Source organism: Equus caballus, chromosome 30, assembly GCF_041296265.1.
Source record: "Equus caballus isolate H_3958 breed thoroughbred chromosome 30, TB-T2T, whole genome shotgun sequence".
NCBI lineage: Eukaryota > Metazoa > Chordata > Mammalia > Perissodactyla > Equidae > Equus > Equus caballus.
This window is the reverse complement of record NC_091713.1, coordinates 10,075,596-10,100,744: the sequence shown is the minus strand read 5'-3', so window position 1 is coordinate 10,100,744 and position 25,149 is coordinate 10,075,596. Positions and strand designations below refer to the sequence as shown.

Here is a 25,149-nt window from a genome sequence, read left to right as displayed (position 1 = left end):
AGAGGTGATTTTTCTGCCCACGGGACATTGGGTAATGTCTAGAGACATAATTTGGTTGTCAAAACTTGGGGTGGGGGTGGAGTTCTACCGGCATCTAGTAGGTAGAAGCCAGGGATGCTGCTAAAGATGCACAACACGCCTTTACAACAAAGAATTATCAGGTCCAAATGTCAATAGTGCTGAAGGGGAGAAACCATGACCTAGAAGTAGCAAGGCTCTGCTCATAGCCGTTGCTCTGCAAGAAGCATCCTTGAGAATAATCACAATTAAGAATACGGATTGTATTGGCTCATGGTTTTACCCATGTTCTGCCACTCTGGCTAGGATTACTTCTTTATCAATGGAAGGTGACAGGTGACAGAAGTCCTCTCCGTTGGTGCCAAAAAAGTGCCAGGTGTATCGCTCATAATGCATATAGCAAATCTCCTTGATGTGCCAACATCCATACATCATTAATGATCTTCCAGACACTGCTTTCTTAAGATGTTTACATTCTTGTTCAGATTATCTTCCACTCCTGGCGCCAAGTGCTTTAACACATTTTTCAGCTGTTAGAGTCTTATGATAGTATTTTCTTTGAGATTTTTTAGTTTCTGCATACTACTTTTCATCTCTTTCACTATTGTAATTGGCATTTACAAAGCTGGTTTTGTCTGACTTTGGATTAGCTGTTTTTAACTTGGTCATGCTACCTGTCAGTCCCCTAGTAAACAGCGACAGCAATCTTCTGAACTAGCTGAGGCCCAGTCAAGTGTGGACAGACACATGTATCTCTTATCTCACTGTGGTTTCGTTTTTCTGCTTGTCTGCCTTGGTCTAAGCTTGTTTTGAGAACTGCGGTGCATCTTGTGTCTCCGCCTAAGGAGGCATGGTTCACTGCATGTTTTCTCAGAGACAGCTGGGCTCTTCACAGGGTGTGGTCCCTGCTCCCTGTCATGAGGGTAATTCTTGTTCACATCTCCCAGTACAGATGGAGAATGTTGACATTAATAATTCACAGTGCGTATATAAGAGATGATCCTTCCTAGACTGGGGCATGTTTGCCTTTTGTTCAAAAACATCTTGATGAGAAGAGGCCCAATGGTGAGTTAGGAATTAGAATGTAGGGAAACTGGATTACCAAAATTAATAAAATAGACTTCAATTTATCGGCGGTCGGGAGCTCAGTAACCTTCCCAGTGTGCTGATTGATGTTTGGATAGTAGACTAGCAGAAATATTACTAACTTACATTTATGTTCATGTGATTCTGTAGGACTCAGAGGTCCTATTTGTGTTTTTATTCATAATTAACTTTATATTCAGCCCGTGGTTGATGCTGGGGAGAACCAATCAGGATGTACTGCGAGATACCCTCACTGTCCTCTCAGGAGAGAAGAGGAATTGAGTAGTCTTTCTAACTCTTGGTTATCCACAGATAAAGCCGTGCCCATTAGCAGTGGGACAGGAAATGATAACTCAACCTCCTGTCTCGTCTAGTTTCCTTACATGTAAGCAGCAGATAACTGCAGCTGAGGAGTAGTGTTCTTCGTAAGGTTTATGAGGCCTTCAGCTCCAGAGGCTCCAGTTGAAGAGCAATGAGGTTTCATCTGTCTTGAATCATCTGAGCATTATTATTGCTCAGGATTAACTCTGTTTGTCTGTTACAGTGTATAATTATATCACTATGTATATATTTGAAAAGCAGTCAGCATGTTTTGAAATGTAGTATTGTAATGACTTAAAAATATCACTTACCTCCTTAGTTTTAGTTTTAGGACACAGTTCTTGCAAATTTCTTCTCTTCCTCTCTGATCCTAGTAAGTGAATTCAATGGTTCTGAAAAACCCCAAGCCTTGTTTATCACTTTTCTTTGGGATCGTTGTCGAGTTCAATATCTCAGAATTTCACATAACACTATTTTCAAAGCGTAGTTTCACTCATAGTCTTTGAATGTTATGAATTCTAAAAGATTAAATAAAAATATTAGAAAATGGATTAAATGGGCTCATAAAACTCCACTATCACTGTAATGTGATGAAAGAACCCCACCTATAGGGATTTTCAACTACACAATTTTTCTCAGATTTCCTTTCTTTTTCCTAATAAAGTTTATTAGCTTTTAGTCAGATCAGGTATAAATAAGTAATTATCCTTTGTCTTAGAGGTGAAGTCATTTGATAGCTCCACAGAGCACATTTGTAATGTTAGTCAAACCCTCTGTTTCCTTTCTAATGGATGCAATAAAGATAAGTGCTTTATTCATAAATTTAAGTTCATAAATCTAATGCTCTGAATGAAACTGCTTATCATGTTAACACTTTGATTTTCCTTTTCCATTAACAAGTCTCTAGAAAATACTGTTGCTGGACAAGTATTGGAGTTATTGGAAAACTGTTGCTGCTTCTTATTTTGCTAAAATCAGGAATGTATCTTCTCTGGACTTTTTTTAAACTCACGATGAGTAAGAGGAAGCCAGGCTTGGTTAGTAATCACCACCAAATTCCTGTCAGAGAAAGCTCTGTGTGGAAATAGCATTGGTGTGGAGAAAAATGTGGTGAGAAATTCACTGGGTCACTTGTGTAGTTGAGTAATAGAATTTCACCGTTGAACCCCGACCTAAAAGACCTGTTCTCTTTGGTTTAATCGAGGTAGAAAATGAGTTGCTGTAAGTGAAGAACTTATATTAGATATTTTGTAACATAGTGTATATTTTTTTCTGTTAAGTTATGGTTATTTTTTCTATTTTAAACTTTCAAATTAATGAGCTTGGAGAAAATGAAACCTGTTTTTCAAGGTCCTGTAGAATAAATGTTTATAAATGTATTTCCAGGCATGATTGGTAAGGAAAAGACAGGTGTTTTGTAGCTTTATAGGGTTCCCATATAGGTAGCAAGGAATAGGAGCTTTTTCTCTTGAGGACACAAGAAGTAAGTCTAAATTGTCAAAGAAGGACCTAGATCAGAAGAGAGTGAGGACTTCATTGGCCGTCGTTGTTATGAGTTGCTCTTACTTAGGGAGAGTACCATCTCCTACAAAGATCTTAAGAATTCTTTAGATGAAATCCATTTGAAATAGTTAGATAATACCAGTACATGAACTTGTTGTGAATTCTTTTCCTAACATAAATTTCTAAGTCAGATATATTTAAATGTTTGGTAAATGAATGAATGAATGAATTCAAAAATAACTTTGAAATATAGATGTCAAAATTTGAAAGTAGTGACTGAAATCTGGGTCCCAGCCCTACTGTGCAAGGAATCTTTTTTTGTTATATTTTTTGTTTGCAACTGGTGGTTTTGATCATAAGAGATTAGCAAAAGAAATAAGAAGTTTAGACCTGAAAAAATAACTGGACTTTAATTAATGAAATTACCAGTTGATTGCATGGTTCTCCAGTTGTTATACATGTAAAAATGTCTATAAAATAGGGTAGAATTATTAGTAATGCCATCACCAGTGTCATTTATATAGGTCTGTTATTAATGTAAGACTTGGCTACTTTGCTCAAATGTTTTTTTGGGTAAGTGCTTCACTGAATAATTATTTCGGTTATCTATTGCTGTATAACAAACCACTCCAACACTTGGTGGCTGAAAGCAACACTAAGGGCGTTTTAGACTCTCTCACAGCACTGTGGCTTCACTGGACTCTGCCGGGCAGCGCTGCAGGCGTCTGCAGTTCGGTGGCCGCCGGGCCTCTCTCCTCCATGCAGTCTCAGGACCTCTCCTTTCTGCACGGCTTCTTCACTGTCTCTCCAGCAGGGTGGCCAGACTTCTACTAAGTGGCTGAGGGTTCGCAAAAACAAGCTTCCCAAGAAGGAGGAAGCAGAAGCTACGAGACATTTTAAAGATGAGGGCTGGCCTGACGCGAGATAACTTCCACTGTATGCTGTTGGTTAGTGCGAGTTACAGGCCCGAACAGTTGGACCTGGGAGGGGACAAGGGCGTGAGGACAAGTTCTTTGGGGGCTGTTTTTAGAGATGAACTACTACAGTAGTATACCTTAAAATACTTGTTTTAGTACTGTTTATGTTAAATATGTGCTAGTGAATTTAAGTTTCCATTCTAGGGTTAGGCAGGTGCACTAACCAAGAATTTCTCCGTGAGATGTGATCAGCCCGCGGTACGTAAGAAGGGCTGCACAACAGAGGCTGCCGCTATACGCATTCGGCTCTGTGAATCTTGGTTAAAACTAGGCCAGGCAGCCGGGTGTCTTGCGGTAGGGGAGGGACACCTCCCTGACAGGGACAAGGCGGCTTCTCTGGGCGGGAGCTCGGTGTGGTGGAATCCCTCTTGCGGAGTGTCCAGGAGGAGTAGAGAAGCCTCAGGCATTGAAGGGAAGGAGGGCTTCCTCAGGCCGGGTTATTGTTTGGGTGCAGGGGCCAGGGGGCAGGGAGGAGCTCTCCCATTCAAGCCTCCTTGGGGCTAGAGCTATTTGTAGTGACTGTCAACCTCTGAGGTGTCAGGGACCTTAGAGATCAAGAACTTAATCTCTCACTTCCTCTAGCAGATTCCTCAGCAAGCTAGAAATAAAACTCTGCTTTTTCCCATGAAGTATCAGAAATAATTGCTTCTCTTTTAGAAACTGCCTTCTTACGTAAGTGTACATGTGGTTGCCCAGATTTCACTGGCCCTGATTTTCATCGTGTTGTTGTTGCAGAACGTGCAAATAGAAGCATTTACCAACTGAAATGTGCCCTGAGAGAAGGCGATGTCACTGTGGGAGAAGACGCACTGGATCCTTCTCTCAGCACCAGTGTAGGAAACGAGGACACTGGGACTGCCTGGCATGAGCTGCAGCACAGCCATGCTGGTGAGTGTGAATGGCAGTCCTGACCTGAATGACACACAGTGGGTTCTTTAAACTCATACGGTAACAACTCCAGTCCATCCTCCACTCTACTGCTGGGATTTTATTCCTAAACACAAATCAGCTAATATATAATTCCCTTGCTTAATTTTTTTCTTTGACTTCCCAATGCCTACAGGCTGAAGTCCAAAATCCTTAGTATGTCATAGCAATATTTCTTAAGATGGCTCCAAGCCACCGTTCCAGGATCATTTTTCTAATCCTCTTCCCATCCATCAATCTCACAAGCCATCTCCTAGTCAACCAACCCACTGGCTGTGCTTCTATGCTTTTGCACATGCCAAACCTTCTAATTGGAATTTTTCTCACCCTCTATTGCTTGGTGATCTCCTGTTCATCCTCACAGTGTTGTCTCCTATGTGAAAACAGGCACAACTAGGTCCTTCCTATTCCTGTACCACTATGTGTAGTTCCAGGTTTACATGCAAACTTATTATCTTGTTTTATATCTATTAGTGTATCTCTCTTGCTCAGTGGATTCTTAGCTCTTACGAGGTAGAGATTTTCTCATGTTTGTCTTTGTATCCCCATTCAATAGCACAGTTCTTGATGCATAAGTCATGTTTAAACAATATTTGTTTGGATGGAACATTTGGATGGAACATTTGGAATATTTGGATGGATGGAACAATGGGTGGCTGATGATAAACCATGGATCTCAGACAAGGTTAACAAACCCATTGCTTTTGCTCTGTAGTTAATCAACTCAAAGCTTTGTTGCGTCAACAAGAAACTAAGGAAAGTGAGGTATCTCCATCAAGGAGACGAAAAACGTCCCCTTTGGTAAGTATCAACTTTTGCAACCTGACAGAAGCATTGTTTTTCTAACTATGTTTTAACTTTACAGTATCATTTTAGTAGTACACGTTGTAGACAAATTCTGAGCAGGGTATTCTAATAAAAGTGTTGAAAGAAATTCTCTCACCTCTAATTATTTTGGCTGAGGAAGAGAGACTTCCATGGCAGAGGAAATCCTGATTTTTTTAATGTATTGTTCACTTGAAAAATGTGAGTGAGGAAGTAGTTTGGAGAATTTACTTTGCAACCATTAGCAAGTATAAAAAAGGAACAATATATGGAAAAGATTGGCCATTTCTTTTTTAAAGGGTCATATCTATATTTTATCATTTTTAGAATTATTATAATTTTAGCCATCCTTCGTAATACTCTTTTATTTTGAATGTCACAACGGAAATATGTAATCTTAGTCTACATTTTAAAATATATGGTTATAAAATAGTGCCATACAAGAAGCTATACTGTCTATTTCTTCTGAAGTTGTTTTGTGTTGCTGTTGCTTTGACAGAGTGTATTATTCCTGATTGAAGCAATGTGATATGCTAAAGGCTGAGGGAGCTGTGAGGGGAGGATTTGGCCAGGTTTAAATGGCCAAAATAATAGTCTAGGCCTTAGATCTATCTAGGGCCTATCACCTACTTTCTAGAAGGATATGCCTCTCACAGGGTTTTTGTTATAATAAAAGATTATATATTTAAAATTCTTTAGAAACCTGTGAAGTATGACACAAACATAACATGTCATAGCAGCAATAACCACCTTGCGTTTTCAATTGTGTGACAGTTGGATACCAAGGCTCCATGCTGGAAATCATAGGAACATGTCACTTTCCTTTACTCACAGCTGAAATGTCATCACAGTACCCCCATATTAACACTTCATTCCAGCCTGGCACATACTTTCATGCTTAACTCCCACTTTAGAGAAATGTACTGCATACTCCTTTTTAATATGTATTTATAGGTATAAATTATAATTTTAATACAACATTTCATAATTCAGTAAATTTATTGCTGCTGGCACCTAGTTTTGAGAATGCTCTTAAGAACACAGGATGGAGTACTTTTAAGTCTGGTAGATGAAGTTGCTGTATCTGTTGAATGCTCAGACATGCTTATTAGCATTTTAAGGATAAAACTGAGCAGTGATGTTAGGGAGCTGATTGAATCTGGATAGACAGGAAGACCCTCATCAAGAGCATCAGTTCAGTGTATCCGGTATCTACTTTACAAACACAGTCTCATTTACAGGGAACTATGTGAAAGAAAAGAACTGAGACTCTGAATGTATACAGCCTGCATGTAATGATTACAAGCCATAGTAGTAATAAGTAGCTTTTGAAAGTTGTACCCTTTAGAATGCATTTTCATAGCCAATATGACATATCAGATACATGTGGCTGTATCGAGAATGAAATTGAGGCACTATTGAGAAGGAAAATATGTCTAGATATTATTATTTTAAAATGTGCATATTCAAACTTTAATAAACCCTTCAAAATATATACAAATGATTTCATGTGAACATTTTCCACACAGTATTAGTTGAGTTTTTAATTTTTCGCACAGACTATCCCCTATGTACACATAGTAATACTTAATTCATATTTGCCTATGTTCTGGATCCATTTCTATTAATATAAAATTATTATAATTAATTGCTTTTACTCACCACAGATAATTCATTTAATTAAAGTTACTTTGGCTTTTACATTTCTTCAATTTGCCAAAAAGCAAAGTTCTACTTAATTATTCTGCTGTGAGAGCTGGTACTTCATTGTTGTTAGGAATTTCTGCTGGATTGAGAAACAAAATGATTGTGTCTCATCTGAAGCTTTCTTCTGGGTTCATCTAACTGGTTGACCCTCATCTTCCCTTTTCCTGATTTCCTCTTTTATTTAAAAAAAATCGTGGTATGATATATGATTTTATAAACAATTTTACAATCACTTTAGGATAAGGTAAGATACATTAAAAGTCAATTCCAGGAATGCTGCAGAAGTACAGTCATGTGCTGCATAACATTTCAGTCCACAACGGCCCGCATGTGCAACAGCAATCCCATAAGATTAGTACCGTGAAGCATAGGTGTGTGGTAGGCTATGCAGTCTAGGTTTGTGTAAGTGCACACTATGATGTTCGCACAACGACGAAATCACCTAACAACGCATTTCTTAGAACTTATCCCCGTCATTAAGTGACGCATGACTGTAAACAGAATTCACACTTTTTCTGAAGTCTCTTCATCAGACTCCTCAGTGCAGTGTATCTCGGTTTCATGTGTATCCGCTTTAGCACGCTGATCTCGGAGGCTCTGTGCTCCAGAGCAGCAGAGTCTCAAATTGCCTTGAGTATTAGGGTCAAAAATCAAAAGCCACGTTTTGCTAATGTACACCTTCGTAGGTAGAATTTTACCTCATTGACACACACTTTGCTTCAAACGCTTGTCTACAGAATCCCGTCTTCGGGCAGCTGTTGGGCAGTTTTAGCTAGCGGTCCTCTTCCATGGTGGTTTCTTGGAGAGAGTTGTCCCTCTATCTCAGCATTGCTGAAAGGGGTGTCGCGTTTTCAGATGGCTCAAATGGGCAGTTCGTCCCAAGCCGATTATACTACCTCAGCATTTCGCCATTTGCCATATGCTTTTTATAACCGCTTTCACTTTTCATCTTTAAAAGATGATATGCATATCCCTGAATCTTAGCTATTTGTGGAATTTATACTAGTCCTAATAGAAATAGTATACAACTAAATACCATTAGCCACATTGTGATCTAGTCTCTATGACATCAGTGCTAAATTGAATATGGAGATGGTATTAACTGATTCTTTGCCAAATCCAAGCATGCTTAATTTTTTTTGTATTTGTTTTTTTGCTTTAGGGGTCATCAGAGGAAAGCAGTATGCCTACTGTACACAATCTGGTTCCTATCATCAATGACCAGTCTCAATACATTCATCATTTAGAGGCAGAAGTCAAGTTCTGCAAGGTAAGTTTCTCATTAAAAATTTAAACCTACCTAAATAAAAGGTTATATTAATGATACTTTGTATGAAAATTTGCTATTACTAGTCTTCATGTTTACAGCAATATGTTGACAATTGTCATCCTTATGATTGAAAAGACTGATGTGTTTCAGGAGATTCACGGGCTTGGGACTGATACTTCTGATCATGCCATTTCTGATTGCTTGATTTCCCAGTAGTCCATAACTATGTCTAATATTTTGATAACATGCTGCTATGTTTCAGAATTTTTCCATTCCACCCCATTTACTTTAGTCCAGCTGATGGCAAATACTTTGGGACAGTAATACCAGTCCTTTTCCCACACTTGTCAACCTATTGAAGGCGTGATGCAGCAAGCAGGGATTCTGAGCTGGTGGACTACCTATACTCCGCTGTCAGTATGAAGGTTCTTAGCTATGCTTTGAATAAGGATGGCTCATGGGGATGGTGATAATAATGATCCAGAAACCAGATGCGTCACCCTGGCTTGCAGCACTTGACAGTTATATTGCTCGACTGTATGCAGTTTAATAATGTTATTCATGCCACTGGGGCCTTTCTGCCTTCCCAAAGTATGTTTGGTATTTCAGTTCTTCTTCGTTTTTTTTTTTTCAATATCAATGCATCAGATCATGTGGTATTTTTATAGGAATTACTGATATCTTTTGTATCATGTATTATATTTTTAACATTTTGGCTACTCTTCCAAGGTACAAGTCCAACATGTAACTTAAAAAACCTTTAGACTTTTAATTGTCTTGCCTTTTCAAGGGAGTTCTTGATCTTAGCATGTTGTTTTCTCTTTGTTCTTGGAGGATAAAATTATTAGTATATGAATATTCTTGGATTACCAGAAAAGATGAAATAATATCCTAGGACTCCTTCCATTTACAAGCTACTATTAGTCCCTAAGATACTGTGGGTAAAACTTAAAGGATGTTGTAGGGGAGACAAAGCTTTACCTCTACCCACTTGGAGTCTTTGGCTGGACCTTAGAATTAAATTGACATAAAACAGATTAGCAGGATAAAAGCATACACATTTATTTAAGTTTTGTGTGACATGGAAGCCTTTGTAAGGAGATGAAGACCCAAAGGAGTGGCAAAACCTAGATGCTTTTATAGTACTATGCTGAACAAAGAGAGGCAGTTGTGGAAACGCAACTAAACTATATGGGGAGGCCACAGGAAGATAAGATAGTTTAACAAGGTCTGTTTGTACAGCTTTCCCTTGGCCTCGACGCCCTGGCTCTGGTGATGGGAGTGTTTCTTTCCTCCTGGGACAGGGCGGGCAGCTTTCTCAGGGGACTTGCATCTCCTGCTTTCAGGAAGAAAAGAGGAGGTCAGAGCATTCTTCTTGTACCTGCTGTTTTTCAAGTGCCTTTTGCTCAAAATAATTCTTATTCCAAAGTGGTATATTTTGGGGTGGGAGTTTCTGCCATCCTTCAGTGTAAATTATAATAAACTTGCCATCTAGTTAAGAAGAGAATACTACTCCCTATGAGCACCACAGCAGCACTATAGAGAATATAGTGTAGTCCTTTGTTCCATAGTATAAACTATAATTCCAATAAGAGAAGAAGGTTATGAAAAGCTAGTGTCTTCGGGGATGTTACTGTGAGAGAGGAAAATCTTAAAGGAGTAGGATCATTTAGGTCAGTAGAAGGGAGATGAAAGAACTTCATAGAGAGAACAGCAACAATGAAAGGATATATGCAGGATGAACATGGTTTAATTATGGGGGCCATGAGGCAGCTATTCTAAATTCCTGCAATGGGAGATGTCTCTTAGAAATAATTAAAATAGTGCTGAGCTGGTAAATTTGAAAAGCCTTGAAAATCAGGCAGAGTGTAAATTTAATACATTTTAACAAGGGAGTAACAGAATGAAGTAATGTTTAAGGTCTTAGAAATATTTTATTAGTTAGTTTAAGTAATAGACTGCCTTTTAGATCAATTTTAAGTTTATGGAAAAACTTAATGGAAAGTACATAGAGTTCCCATATATTCCCTTTAATACCTCCCCAACAGTTTCTCCTGTTACTAACATCATGCATCAGTGTGGTACATTTGTTACAATTGATGAACTAGTGTTATTACATTATCGTGTACTAAATTCCACAGTTTACGTTAGTGTTCGCTCTTTGTGGAGTACATTCTGTAGGTTTTGAAAAATGTATAATTACATGTATCCATCAGTACAGTAGCATACGGAATAGTTTCACTACCCTAAAAATCATCTGTGCTCACTATTTGTCCCTCCTTCCCTACCTGCCAAACTCTTGGCAACCACTGTCTGCTAGTTTTGCCTTTTCCAGAATGTCATAGAGTTGGAATCATACAGCTTGTAGCCTTTCAGATTGCCTTCATTGACTTAGTAATATGCACTTAAGGTTCCTCTGTGTCTTTTTATGGCTTAATAACACATTTTTTTTTATTGCTGAATAATATTCCATTGTATGGATATAACATAGTTTGTTTATCCATTCACCCACCGAAGGACATCTTGCTTGCTTCCAAGTTTTCGTAACTCTGAATAAAGCTGCTATTAACATTTGTGTGCAGGTTTTTGCATGGACATAAATTTTTAAGTCATTTGGATAATTACCAGGAAGGACAATTGCTGGATCACATGGTAAGAGTATGTTAGCTTTGTAAGAAGCTGCCAGATTGTCTTCCAAAGTGGCTGTACCATTTTGCTTTCCCACCAGCAGTGAATAAGAGTTCCTGATGCTCTACATCCCTGCCAACATTTGGTTTTGTCAGTGTTTTGGATTTTAGCCTATTAGATCTATGTGGTGGTATCTTAGTGTTGTTTTGATTTCAATTCCCTGGTGACATATAATGTTTAAAATTTTTTTCATATACTTATTTTCCATTTATATTCTTTCTTTGATGAAGTATCTGTTTAGGTCCTTTGCCCATTTTTAAGTCAGGTTGTTAATTTTCTTATTGTTGATTTTAAGAGTTCTTTATATATTTTGGATACCAGTCATTTATGAGATATGTATTTTTCAGTCCTTTTCTCCCAGTCTGTAGCTTATCTTTTGATTCTCTTAACAGTGTCTGTCACAGGGCAGAAGTTTTTGATTTTAGTGAAGGCTAACATCCATTTTTTTCTTTCATGAATTGTGCTTTTGATGTTATATCTGAAAATCATTGCCAAACCCAAAGTCACCAGTATTTCCTCTAGTCTTCTTCTAGGTATTTTCTAATTTTGTGTTTTACATTTAGATCTGTGCTCCATTTTGAGTTAATTTTTGTCTAAGGTGTAAGGTCTGTGTCTAGATTCTTTTTTGCATTTGGGTATTCAGTTGTCTCAGCATCATTTGTTGAAAAGACCATCTCCACTGAATTGCCTTTACTCCTGTGTCAACGATCGATTGACTATGTTTGTGTGAGTCTATTTCTGGGCTCACTATTCTGTTCCATTGAGCTATTGGTCTATTCTTTCTCAAATAATACACTGTCTTGTTTATTATAGCTTTATAGTAAGTCTTGAAGTCAGGTAGTATCAACCCCCCAACTTTGTTCTTCAATATTGTGTTGGCTATTCTGGGTTTTTTTCCTTTCTATATAAACTTTAAAATCAATTTGTAAATGTCTACAAAATAGCGTGCTGGGATTTTGATTGGTATTATGTTGAATCTATAGATCAAGTTGAGAAGAACAGACATCTTGACAATATTGAGTCTTCCTATTCATGTACGTAGACTCTCTTTCCATTTATTTATATATTCCTTGATTTCTTCATTAGAGTTTTACAGTTTTCCTCATATAGGTCTTGTACATATTTTTTTGAGATTTATACCTAAGTATTTCATTTTTTTTGGTGTTAACATAAATGGTATTGTGTTCTTAATTTTAAGTTCCAATTATTCATTGCTAATATATAAGAAAACAGTTGGCTTTTGTATATTAGTCTTGTAATCTGCAACCTTACTATAATCACTTATTCTAGCAGTTTTTAATTCTTTGCGATTTTCTTCATAGACAATCATGTCACCTCTGAGCAAAGATGGATATCTTTTTTAAATTTCTTCCTTTCTAATATGTATAGCTTTTATTTCCTTTTCTTGTCTTGTTGCATCAGCTAGGACTTCTGGTATGACATTGAATAGGAGTGATGAGAGGAGACATCCTTGCATTTTTCTTGATCTTAGTGGGAAAGCATCTATTGTCTCACCATTAAGTATCATGTTACCTATACATTATTTGTTGATGTTATTTATCAAATTGAGGATGCTTCCCTCTATTCCTAGTTAGCCAAGAGTTTTTATCTTGAATGGCTACTGGATTTTGTCACTTGTTCTGCATCTATTGATATGATCATATGATTTTTCTTTTCTAGCTTATTGATGTGATGGATTACATTAATTGATTTTCAAATATTGAACCAGCCTTGTATACCTAGAATAAATTTCACTTGGTTCTGTTGTATAATTCTTTTGATGCATTGTTGGCTTTGATGTGCTAATATTTTGATGAGTATTTTTGCATCTGGGTTTTTATGAGATATATTGGTCTGTAGTTTTCCATTCCTGTATTGTCTTCACCTGGTTTGGGTATGAGGGTAGTGGCCTCATAGAATGAGTTAGGAAGTATTCCATCTGCTATTTTATGGAAGATATTGTAGAGAATTGGTATAATTTGTTCCTTAAATGTTTGGTAGAATTCATCAGTGAACGAATGGTGGGCATGGTGCTTTCTGTTTTGAAAGATTCCTAACTATTAACTCATTTTCTTTAATAGATATAGGCCTATTCAGATTATTTATTTCTCTTTCTGTGAGTTTTGGTATTGTCTTTCAAAGAATTGGTCCATTTTTTCTAGGTTATCAAATTGATGGGTGTAGAGTTATTCATAGTATTCCTTTATGATTCTCTTAATGTCCATGGTGAGCCCTCTTTCATTTCTGATGTTAGTAATGTGTGTGTTCTCTCTTTTTTTCTTAGTCTTGCTAGAGTCTTAATTTTATTGATCATTTCAAAGACCCAGCTTTTGGTTTTGTTGCTTTTCTCTGTTGATTTCCTGTTTTTAATTTCATTTATTTCTACTCTACTTTTTATTATATCTTTTCTTCTGCTTACTTTGAATTTAATTTACTCTTTTTTTTCTAAGACTGAAGCTTAGATTATTGATTTGGAATCTTTTTGAATGTTTTCCACTGGTTTTGTTGCATCTCACAAATCTTGATAAGTTGTATTTTCATTTTTGTTTAATTCAAGGTATTTTTAAATTTTTCTTGAGACTTTGACCTTGACCTGTATGTTATTTAGAAGAATGTTGTTTAATCGCCAAGTATATTGGGAGTGTTCTAGCTCTTTCTGTTATCAATTTCTAGTTTAATTTTATTGTGGTCTGAAAGCATACTTTTTTTGATTTCTATTCTTTTTAATTTGTTAACATGTGTTTTTAGGCCCAGAATGTGGTATGTCTTGTTGAATGTTCTGTGTTAATTTGAGAAGAATGTGTATTCTGTTGTTCTTGGATAAAGTATTCTGTAAATGTCAATTAGATCTAGTTGATTAAGGTGCAGTTCAGTTCAACTATGTCCTTACTGATAATTTGCCAATCTGCCAGATCTGCTGGATTTGTCAATCCCTGATAAAGGAGTGTTGAAATCTCCAATTGAAATAGTGGATTCATCTATTTTTCCTTGTAGTTCTATCAGTTTTTGCCTCACGTGTTTTGACTCTCTGTTGTTAGGCACTTACACATTAAGGATTATTATGTCTTCTTGGAGAAGTGACCCCTTTATCAATATGTAATGCTCCTTTTTATCCCTGATATTTTGCCCTGCTATGAAGTCTACTTTGACTGAAGTCAGTATAGCTACTCCAGCTTTCTTTCAATTTATGTTAGCATGGTTTGTCTGTATCTATCCCTTTACTTTTAATCTATCTGTGTCTTTATATTTGAAGTGGGCTTCTTGTAGATAACGTATACTTGGGTCTTGTTTTTTATTCGCTCTGACAGTCTCTGTCTTTTCATTGGTGTATTCAGACCATGGACATTAAATTGATTATTGATATAGTTGAGTGTCTATAATATCTACCATATTGGTTACTGCTTTCATTTCCCTTGTTCTTTTCTTTCTTTGTTTCTTTGTCTTCTATTCTTTTTCTGCCGTCTCTGGTTTTAAGTGAGCATGTTATATGGTTGTATTTTTTTCTCCTCTCTTTGCATATCAATTGAACTTCTTTTTTTACTTTTAGAAGTGGTTGTCCTTGAGTTTGCACTTACGTTTACCACTAATCTAAGTCTATTTTCAAATAGCACTACACCACCTCAAGGGTAGGGCAAGTTTCTTATAACAGAGTATTCCCAATATCTACCTCTTGTGTCTTATAACATTGCTGTCATTCATTTTAATTATCCACCAGCTGAAATCGGTACATATACTTTTGCTATTATGATGTTGAGCAAACTCTTATGTGTTAGATCTCTTCTTGCTTCCATGGTTTCTGAAGAGTAGTCTGATACAATTATTATCCTTACTTCTCTATAGGTAAGGTTTTTTTACTCTGACTTCTTTAAAGGTTTTCTCTTTGTCTTTGATTTTCTGCGGTTTGAAAATGATATCCCTAGGTGTAGATTTTTTGGTTTTATTCTGCTTGGTGTTCTCTGAATTTCCTACATCTGTGGTTTGGTGCTTATCATTAATTTTGGAAAATTCTTGGTCATTATTGCTTCAAATATTTCTTCTTCTCTTTTCTCTTTCTTCCCCTTTTGTGACTGTCTCACAATTCTTGGATATTATTTTCTGTCGTTGACATTCTTTTTTCTCTTTGTGTTTTAGTTTGGGAAGTTTCTATTGACAGTTCTTCAAGCTCACTAATTCTTTCCTTGGCTGTGTCCAGTCTATTAATGAGCCCTTCAAAGATATTCTTTTTTTTTGTTTGAGGAAGATTAGCCCTGAGCTAACTACTGCCAGTCCTCCTCTTTTTTCTGAGGAAGCCTGGCCCTAAGCTAACATCCGTGCCCATCTTCCTCTACGTTTTTTAATATGTGGGACACCTACCACAGCATGGTGTGCAAAGCGTTGCCATGTCCGCACCCGGGATCCGAACTGGTAAACCCCAGGCAGCCGAAGCGGAATGTGCGCACTTAACCGCTGTGCCACCGGGCTGGCCCCCAAAGATGTTCTTCATTTCTGTTACAGTGTTTTTGATTTCCAGCATTTTGATGCTTTCTTAGAGTTTCCATCCCTCTGCTTACATTACCCATCTGTTCTTGCATGTAGTCTACTTTTTCCATTAGACTCTTTAGCATATTAATCATAGTTATTTTAAACTCCAAATCTGATAATTCCAACATCTCTACCATATCCAAGTCTGGTTCTATGCTTGCTTAGTCTCTCTAAACTGTGTTTTAAGTCTTTTAGTATGCCTTCTAATTTTCTGTTGAATGCTGCAGTGATGTAATGAGTAAAAGGAACTGGGGGAAATAGACATTTAGTATGAAGTTTTATGTTTATCTGGGTAGGAGTGAAGCTATGTTTACTGTTTGCTATTACTATAGGTATCAGAGGCAAAAATTTCATGTAGGGTCCTGGTTTTTGTCTCTCCTCTTGTCTTTAGACTTCCCTCAAAAGTTCTTCTTAAATATAGTCTGAGATGTACAGTTATTTTCGTGTATTCCCCTGTTACTATATACTCACTATATATAGTATATAGTATATATACTCACTATATAGTAACAGGGGAATTTGATGTGGTAGTAAGGTGTAGGAGTACAGGAAGTGTTCTGTAGTCCTGTAATTAGGTCTCTGTCTTTTAGTGGGCCTGTGCCCCTTGGCTATGACCCTCACAAGTGTTTCTCAGTCTTCCCCTCCCCTTAAGTGAGACCAGAAGGCTAGAGGGAGCTGGAGTTGGGTATTTCCCTTGTCCTAGGTCAGTTAGATTCTAAAAACTCCCAGTTATTTAGCCTCTGGTAAAATAGTTTCTCTTAAGGCAGACGTTGTTAAGAAGAAGAGAATGTTTTGGACATGTTTCATAATAGCTACTTTTCCTCTCCTACTAGAGGAAGTATGAGGGGATTTTTCTGTAGTCTTTGCTGTAAGAACCTGGTGGTGTCCTACAGATAAAACTCACAAAAAGTGTAGGAGCCCCCTTACGACTGGGTCCTTCTGGAGTTTTTACCCCTCAAACTTGTCTACACGGAGCTCCCAGCATTTCATCAATTATACTTTACGTTTTCCTACCCCATCACAGATTGCCCTGGAAGTTTCCGCTCTGGTAGGTTGTGATTCTCAGGAACACTTGTCTGTCTCTCCAATTTTGGGGATAGTAGTTTTTCAGTTTGTTCAGCTTTTTTCTTGTTGTTAAGATGGGAGTACTGTCTTCCAAGCTCATTATAAGCCATATCAAAAATTGGAAGTCTGCAATATTTTTTTAGTCATAGCTTTTAATTACAGCTTTGTTTTTTTTTCTGAAGAAAAAAATTGAATAGAACTTGCATATACAGACAGTACCCAACTTATGATTTTTTGACTTTACAATGGTGCAAAAGTGATACACATTCAGTAGAAACTATAATTCGGATTTTGAACTTTCATCTTTTCCTGGGCTAGCGACGTGTGACAAGATGCTCTCTCGTGATGCTGGGCAGCTGCGGCTCCCAGTCAGTCCTCTCATCATGCAGGTGAACAACCCATACACTTGCAACCATTCCGTACTCATACAACCATTCTGCTTTTCAGTTTCAGTACAGTGTTCAGTAAATTCCTGATGTAACCAACACTTTATTGTAAAATCAGCTTTGCGTTAGATGATTTTGCCCAGCTGCAGGCTAACGTAAATGAGCTGAGCACATTTAAGGTGGCCTGGACTAAGCTGCAATGTTTGGTATGTTAGGTGTATTAAATGCATTTTCAACTTAATATTTTCAACTTATGATGGGTTTATCGGGATGTAACTCCATCATAAGTCAAGGAAGATGGGTAATACATAGTAGTTTTTGATTACACTGGTGATTAAGATTAAGTACTGTACCATCAATATATTGATATATTTAAACATTCTTTCAGAGACTGAAATGCCACTCAATAGCTATTCCAATTGTTGTTTGTCTGTAATTCCTTATATTACACCCTGCAAGGCCAAGGAAATGTGCTTTCAGAACTCTTCACCGAACGGCTTCAGTCATAATTTCCTGCCGTCTGGCTACCAGTTCGTAAATGATCATTGTACCTTTGCATGCCTTTCTTCCCAGAGTCCTCTATTATCTGTTTAGTCCTCTGTCAATTTTCAACAAGTGATTGGCGTTTGAGCATGAGCAATGATATATCTTTCCTTATTATTCAGCAGTCAACCTCATTCTTAACAGTCTTTTAGGGAACCCCTTTAATTAAAGCCTTTCTATAAGCCTATAAAAAATTTGTCAGAAACCACACACTTCTGTAGTGTGGCCATTAGCAGGCCTTCTCCTACCTTCCCCCGGCCTGCTCTCAGTTTGTTGGCTAACATTTGAGTTGCTTTGTTTGTCTACATAGAGTTATAATATCTCAGAAAGTGGGTAGAGAGTGTGAGCCTTGCCTGCTTTGTATCATGTTGGATCCTCTCATCACCCAGTAAGAGCACTGCTTAAAAATGCTTAATGTATTGGTTATTTGTTTCTGTTTTTTTAGGAGGAACTCTCTGGAATGAAAAATAGGATACAAGTAGTTGTGCTTGAAAATGAAAGTCTCCAACGACAGCTGAAATCTCAAAGACAAGAGGAGGCAATGAGGGAACAAACGCTTCTGGATGCATCTGTGAGCGTTTTTTAAAACCATCAATTATGTTTTAGTTTGAATGTTCCCTCCTACCCTCTCCTCCAGCCTTCTGAACTGCTTAGATTCTCTCCTTGAAGTTTGGCAAAAGTACTATGCTGGTATTCACTTGGGACCTCAAAAGTTAAAATTCACTGGTGGCATGAGCCCTCAAATGAAATGATGTAGTGATGCCCATATCTACGCTGGTTTCCTCTCTGAGCATACCATTTATGTTTTTTCCATATGGAAAGAGCAAGACTGAAAGCAGCAAGTATGCTATATAGGAAAGACTTTGTTAAGTCCAGAAACTGTAGCCTAAATTTCTGTGTATTTCTCTGAATTTTCCTTGAGCTCTGAATTCCATAAGTCTAATTAGCTGCATGGTGTAGCAGAAAGAACACTGGCCCTAGGGTCCAAGAATCAAAATGTTAGTCTTCCCATTGTCCCTAACAAGCTGGGTGGTTAGCAAGTAATTTTATAGGGCTTTCAAACATGGCTTAACCTCACGTGTCCTGTTTGTTTATTGGCGATTTGAGAAGATTCGCCTCTGTTAGCAGTTCTTAATCTTTAAGGTGATTAGCCGTCACTTGGGATACTTGTTGGCATGCAGATTCCTGAGCTCCATCCCCTGAGAGGCTGATTCCATGAGTCTGGGCTGAGTCCTTGAGTTAAAAATATGAATTTTTAAAAAGTCACCTAAGTGATTCTAAAATTAGTGGACCACATTTTGAAGAACAGTGAATTAGGTGAGCTCTAGAATTCTATGACACAGAATTCTTATGGTGACATTTAAATAGTGTTTAAACTCCATACCTCCTATGGCTTGTCAGAAATACTTTTGCCTTAAAAATGTTTTTCACTCTTTTGCTGTAAGACACACTTACTCACAGCTTGTTCTGCTTTTTGAGACAAATTCAGCTTTCTATGCGGAAGTTTCAATACTTGCCTGTTGCAGCTTTGCTTTGCAAAGAATTTTGCTGGTTTTGAATTAGTCATCATTAGTAAATCAGTTAAGAAAAATATGAGTGTCTTAATGTTTTAACTAAGTGTCTTCTAGTTTTTGTTTCTGAAGTGTTTTTAGTTGCCTGACCTGATGTTTCATTTGTAATCCTTGAGTTCTATGTGTTCAAGTTTGCTATTTAGGAGTAGTCATTGTTTTAACTCTGAACAATAAAACAGGCTGATTAGTATTTCAGTTTATTTTTCTGCAATTACATTTCAGTTAGTGATGAGCTATTTTCCCTTCACTCTATAATTTTTCTGAATATTTATATTATATTATTAATATTAGTAATTAAAAATTCTGTCTTAGGGGCCTGGCCCTGTGGCCCAGTAGTTAAGGTCACGCACTCTGCTTCAATGGCCCAGGGTTGGCCAGTTCGGATCCTAGCACTGCCCCTCAGGCCATGCTGAGGTGGCATCCTACATAGAAGAACTAGAAGGTCCTTCAGCTATCATATACAACTATGGACTGGGGCTTTGGGGAGAAAGAAAGAAAAAAGAGGAAGATTGGCAGGAGATGTTAGCTCAGGGCCAATCTTTAAAAAAAAAAAATTCCATCTTAGTTGCTTATTAATGTGAACTTGAAGACAATCTAACCATATAAAAAGGACTTAGAATTAGCTCTTTTTAAAATAAATACATTCTTTTGCTTTTCTTCCAAATGTGTAGTCCGTTAGCAAACAGTGACTCAATTATGCATGGTCTTCAGTATTTATACAATGGCAAAGAAGTGGAAGAAGGGGAAGTGAAGCGAGAGAGGAAATTAGGCAGACAAGTGAATCAGGGGGCAAGAGAAGTGAGTAACACAGAAGGGGAAGGAAATGATGGGAAGAGCGAGCACTCCGGCTCTGCCTTATGAACAAAGAAAACTTGCAAAAGAATTGCAGCCTGGATTATAGAAAGAACAAAATTGTAGAGAGGTTTTGTTTTTGTGAAAAACATTCACATAAGCTAAAATATAATGCAAATTCGAAATGATTGTTGCAGATGTGGCAGGTGACCTTGAGCTCTGTGTTAATGTTAGTCCTCTGTTATTTTGTTGTTGCAGAATGGTTACCCCTGCTTTGTGCTTGTGTAGGTGAATTCAGGCGTTTCAGCAACCGAGCATGGTGCTGTGTTGAGAGTTTTAACATGAATACCACTTTTTAGAGTATCTTAAATATAAACAGATCACGAGATATTGTCTTCCTTTCTTCTTCTGAACTCCTTTTAATGAGTCTCTTACTATGTTGGTGGTAAATCTTTCCAAAGCTGTTGGCGGGTTGGAATATAGATTTGCAGTGTTTCTTAATGCCTTGTTTTTATTTTTTTAAAGATTGGCACCTGAGCTAACATCTGTTGCCAATCTTCTTTTTTTATTTTCCTCCTTCTTCTCCCCAAAGCTCCCCAGTACATAGCTGTGTATTCAAGTTGTAGGTCCTTCTGGCTCTGCTATGTCAGATGCCACCTCAGCATGGCCTGCTGAGCAGTGGCAGGTCTGTGCCCAGGATCCAAACTGGCAGAACCCTGGGCTGCCGAAGCGGAGTGTGTGAACTTAACCACTCGGCCATGGGGCTGACCCTTAATCCCTTCTTTTTAAAAATAATTAAAAGTCATATAGAAATAATTGATATTTATTGATAACTGTGTGGTTATGCTGTGCCAGGCACTGTGTCAAGCACTTTATTTACATTATATTACTTCAATTTTAAATAGCCACACAAGGCAGGTGTTATGTTTATTTTCAGATGAGTAAATTAAGGTACACAGGGGTTAAGTAACCAGAGTAACTGGTCTAATGTCACAAAGCTGAAAATAGTAAAGCTAGGACTCAAACATGGGACTGTCTGACTCCCCAAATCCATCCACTAGCTTTGAATTATATTGCTTTCTGTGTAAATTACGAATAGCTTGTCAATACTGAACCAAACCGTCTTTGTTTGCCCGAGGATGGAAGTTTGTCCCCCAGCACAAAAGGGAAGAGCTTCCTCTTTACTGTTGGGTTTTTGCCCTGAAATTGGATGGTAGCCTACATGGCTTTGAGCTTTTAGCCTAATTGATGATCTAGCGGTTGAAGAAGCAAGAAGACTATTTTTTAAAAATTAAAACAATTCAAAGAATATTTTATCTTAATTTTTCATTACTTTTCCTTGTTATAAAATTTCTCTTCATGGAAGCCTTCTCTTGAGAGTTCAAAAATTATAATAATATTAAAATATGCTGCTTATTAGAAATTTTGGCATGTGTACTCATTCAAAGATTGAGGAGATTTTTTTTTTAAGTAGAAAATTTCTGAGCCATTTCTTCCCATGTCCATTTTCATCCCCTCCACTACCAACCCCTCCCCTGAATTAAGAAATAAAAGATTTTCAGTGACCTTCAGGGATGTAAATATAATTAGATTTTTTTAAAATCTTGGTCAAATACCATTCAAGTTTTTAAAAGCTATCTGTGAAAGAACAAAGTGGCAATTAGACTAAAGCACTTTCCTTTGGATGGTGTGTCCTGGTCCCTACCCCTCCTTTTTGAATCCCTGACGTGCAGACTGCATGTCACTTCTGTTTATCACCATGCACTGTTTTTCTTTCTGTTTCGTTTTTTTGAGGAAGATTAGCCCTGAGCTAACATATGCCACCAATCCTTCTCTTTTTGCTGAGGAGGACTGGCCCTGAGCTAACATCCGTGCACACCTTCCTCTACTTTATACGTTGGATGCCTACCACAGCGTGGCTTGCCAGACGGTGCCATGTCCGCACCCAGGATCCAAACCGGTGAACCCCAGGCCGCTGAAGCGGAACGTGTGCACTTGACTGCTGCACCACCGGGCCGGCCCCATGTTTTTGTTATTGAAGATAAATATTTTTCTGGAAAGGCAGAAGACCATATTAGTTTAGGGACTCTGGCTCTGACTCTGGAGCCAGACTACCAGGGTTCAGGTCTAGCTCTGCCACTTGTTAGCCACTTCATACTTCTGTGACTCAGCCAGTTACTGTGTGACTCAGTTTCCTAATCTATAAAATGGAGATAACAATGAAGCTTATCTCATAGGGTGGTTATAATGATTGAGTTGATATATGTGAAGCATGATAAACAGTGTCTGGCACATAATAAACACCATATGTATTAACAATTTTTATTATTAGTAATGCCTTTATGAAATGTGGAAAATGAACAAACCAAGAGAGGGCTCTGTGTTTCAAGAATATGTCTTGTTTCAAGAATGTCTTCAGTGGAGTAAGAGGTTATTTGTTGAATACACTGACATCCAGTGGTCTTTGCTCTTTACATTATTGCCTGCACCTGTAGGAATTTGACTTGGAACACTTGTTGTGGAATATGACCCTAATAGCCTGAAAATGTAAAATGATTCTTGATCTGTAGTTAGAAGCATCTGCTTTTTTAATTCCTTTCATCACAGATAAGAATCAGTTTTCCATTTGTAAAGCATGCATACTGATTTAAAGGTAAAAGTCGATTGCAATTACTGGCACGTTTTAATTCAGGGAAACATGCAGAATTCTTGGATTACAGTGGGTAACGATTCTGGAGTGGATGAAGCTGCCAAGAAACCATTTTCCCATGGCAATGCAGATATTACCGAAGCTGCATCTGCTGATGAAGCTGAAAAATGGAAGCTAGAACTGGTAAGTGTTCGGGGGCTTTTCTCTTATGCATCTCCTTTTTTTTCTACTTTTATTTATCATGGTAAATTCACATAATGTAAAATTTAGCATTTTAACGATTTTTAAATTTACCATTTAATCATTTTAAGTGTACAATTAATTTGTATTAAGTACATTCACAATGTTGTGCAACTATCAACATTATCCATTTCCAGAACTTTTTCATCATCCCAAACAAGACTCTGTACCCATTCAACAATAACTCCCATTCCCCTTTCTCTCCAATCCCTGGTAACCTCTTCTACTTTCTGTCTGTATGAATTTGCCTATTCTAAGGACCTGACCTAAGTGGACTCAAACCATATTTGTCCTTTTGTATCTGGCACATTTTATTTAGCATAATGTTTTCAAGGTTCATCTATGTTGTAGCACATATCATAGTTTAATTCCTTTTTCAAGGTAGATAATGTTCCCTTGTATGTACATACCATACTTGGTTTATCCATTCATTTGTTGATGGACTTTTGGATTGTTTTCACCTTTTGGCTCTTGTGAACAAGGCTGCGATGAACATGGATGCACAAGGAGTCCCTACTTTCAGTTCTTTTGGGTATACACCCAGAAATGGAATTTTTGGATTGTATAGTAATTCCTCATTCTTTTTTATTTCTGCTCCTCAGACACAATCATTTCAATCTTACTATCTTTAAGTATACTGGTTCTTTGTTATGTTGCTTAAATCTGCTCTTGAATCCTTTAGTAGATTTTTCATTTCAGTTACTGTACTTTTCAGCTTCAAAATTTCTGTTTGGGTACTTTTTATAATTTGTTTTCCTGGTTTCTGTTAGTTCTTTGTCCATGTTTTCTCTTAGCTCGTTGAGCATTTTAAAGACAGTTGTTTTAAAGTTTTTGTTAAGTCAGTCAGACGTCTATAGTTTCTTAAGGATGATTTCTATTTATTTTGTTCCTTTGAATGAGCCATGTCTTCCTGTTTCTTTTTTTGCTTTGTGACTTTTTATTATTGTTGAAAATTGGGTATTGAACTAAACTATTATGGTGTGGTAACTCTGGAAATCAGATACCCCATTTTACCCAAGATTTGCTCTCTTTTTTATTGCTGAAGGCAGTCATAGTCCTTTCTGTTTTGAGACTTTTCCCAACTGTCTTCGTAAAGACTGTTCCTTGTCATGTGTGATCACTGAAGTCTCTGTTTCATTAGCTCATGTTCAACTTATGTTTGACAAAGATTTCCTTCAACACCAGGAGCTGAAACAAACAAACAACAATCACCGTAAAAGACCCCCAAAAGATAGGACAACCCCCTTGCCAGTCTTTGCAGGTTGGCTTGGTGCTGGGACGTTCCTTGACCATGTGCCCAGGCTTGCTCTGAGCCAAGAGATCAGCCCAGCTCAAAGCTGAAGGCCTCCTCAGGACTTTTCTGAGCTTGTGACTTCCCTGGGCATGCTTGTGGTTTTCTAAATTCCCCTGTTTACACATCTACTTTTGAATGGCCTCATTTCCCAAAGAGTCTGAAGTAATTCTATTTTAAGATCAAATGATACTGTTAAATCCTTTGATCTGTGTAACAAACAGACCTTTTCTTTCCTCTTATTAACTTGAAGTCTTATTTGCATTAAATTTGACATGGCAGAATTGATCAATAATGATGAAAATGTAAAAATAATACTATAAATGGAGTATTCCAGGGGAAAAGAGAATGAATTCATTCAGCTCTCATTATCATATACAAGTGTTATTGTTATAGTTTTCTAAAGGTTCTTTCTGGCCCCAATCTCCCTCCCCTTTCTCGGTCCCTAATCCAAGCTTTATTCTACTATTTGGGAGAGAGTTCCTTTCTTTTAAAAAAAATCTGAAAGACTAAATAAATTGCAGTTGTTTTCAGCCACATAATCTATGACAGCTATTTAGTACTCCTAGGGTAAAGACCGGTCTCCCAGGCCATCCACACTTCGTCTCCAACCACCTTTCCAGGCTCACTGCTCATTCTGCTGTCGTTGTTACAGACATTAGCTGGAGGCACACCAACCACTCACTACTTGCTACTTCATAGACTTATGACCCACTTCCATTTCTCTTTGAATAACTGGCTTTGGTTTATGTAATTACCCCGACCCAA

The 25,149-nt window shown here is 37.5% G+C and overlaps 1 protein-coding gene across 32 annotated transcripts in view; it reads left to right on the top strand.

Moving 5' to 3' along the window:
• Positions 1 to 25,149, top strand: part of SDCCAG8 (SHH signaling and ciliogenesis regulator SDCCAG8) — a 222,798-nt gene that overhangs the window by 6,386 nt on the left and 191,263 nt on the right. For 27 of the 32 annotated variants that reach the window (XR_011434148.1, XR_011434146.1, XR_011434143.1 and 24 more), the window contains exons 2-6: positions 4,641 to 4,793; positions 5,548 to 5,633; positions 8,527 to 8,634; positions 18,283 to 18,408; positions 22,893 to 23,033. Coding sequence is in view for 19 of the 32 variants with exons in the window: in XM_070255712.1 (XP_070111813.1) it covers positions 4,641 to 4,793; positions 5,548 to 5,633; positions 8,527 to 8,634; positions 18,283 to 18,408; positions 22,893 to 23,033 (614 nt within the window). In the remaining 13 variants the exon portion in view is untranslated. Of the gene's footprint in view, positions 1 to 4,640; positions 4,794 to 5,388; positions 5,634 to 8,526; positions 8,635 to 18,282; positions 18,409 to 22,892; positions 23,034 to 25,149 lie in introns of all 32 variants that reach the window. The other 5 variants (XM_070255707.1, XM_070255715.1, XM_070255710.1 and 2 more) reach the window with 2 other exon arrangements.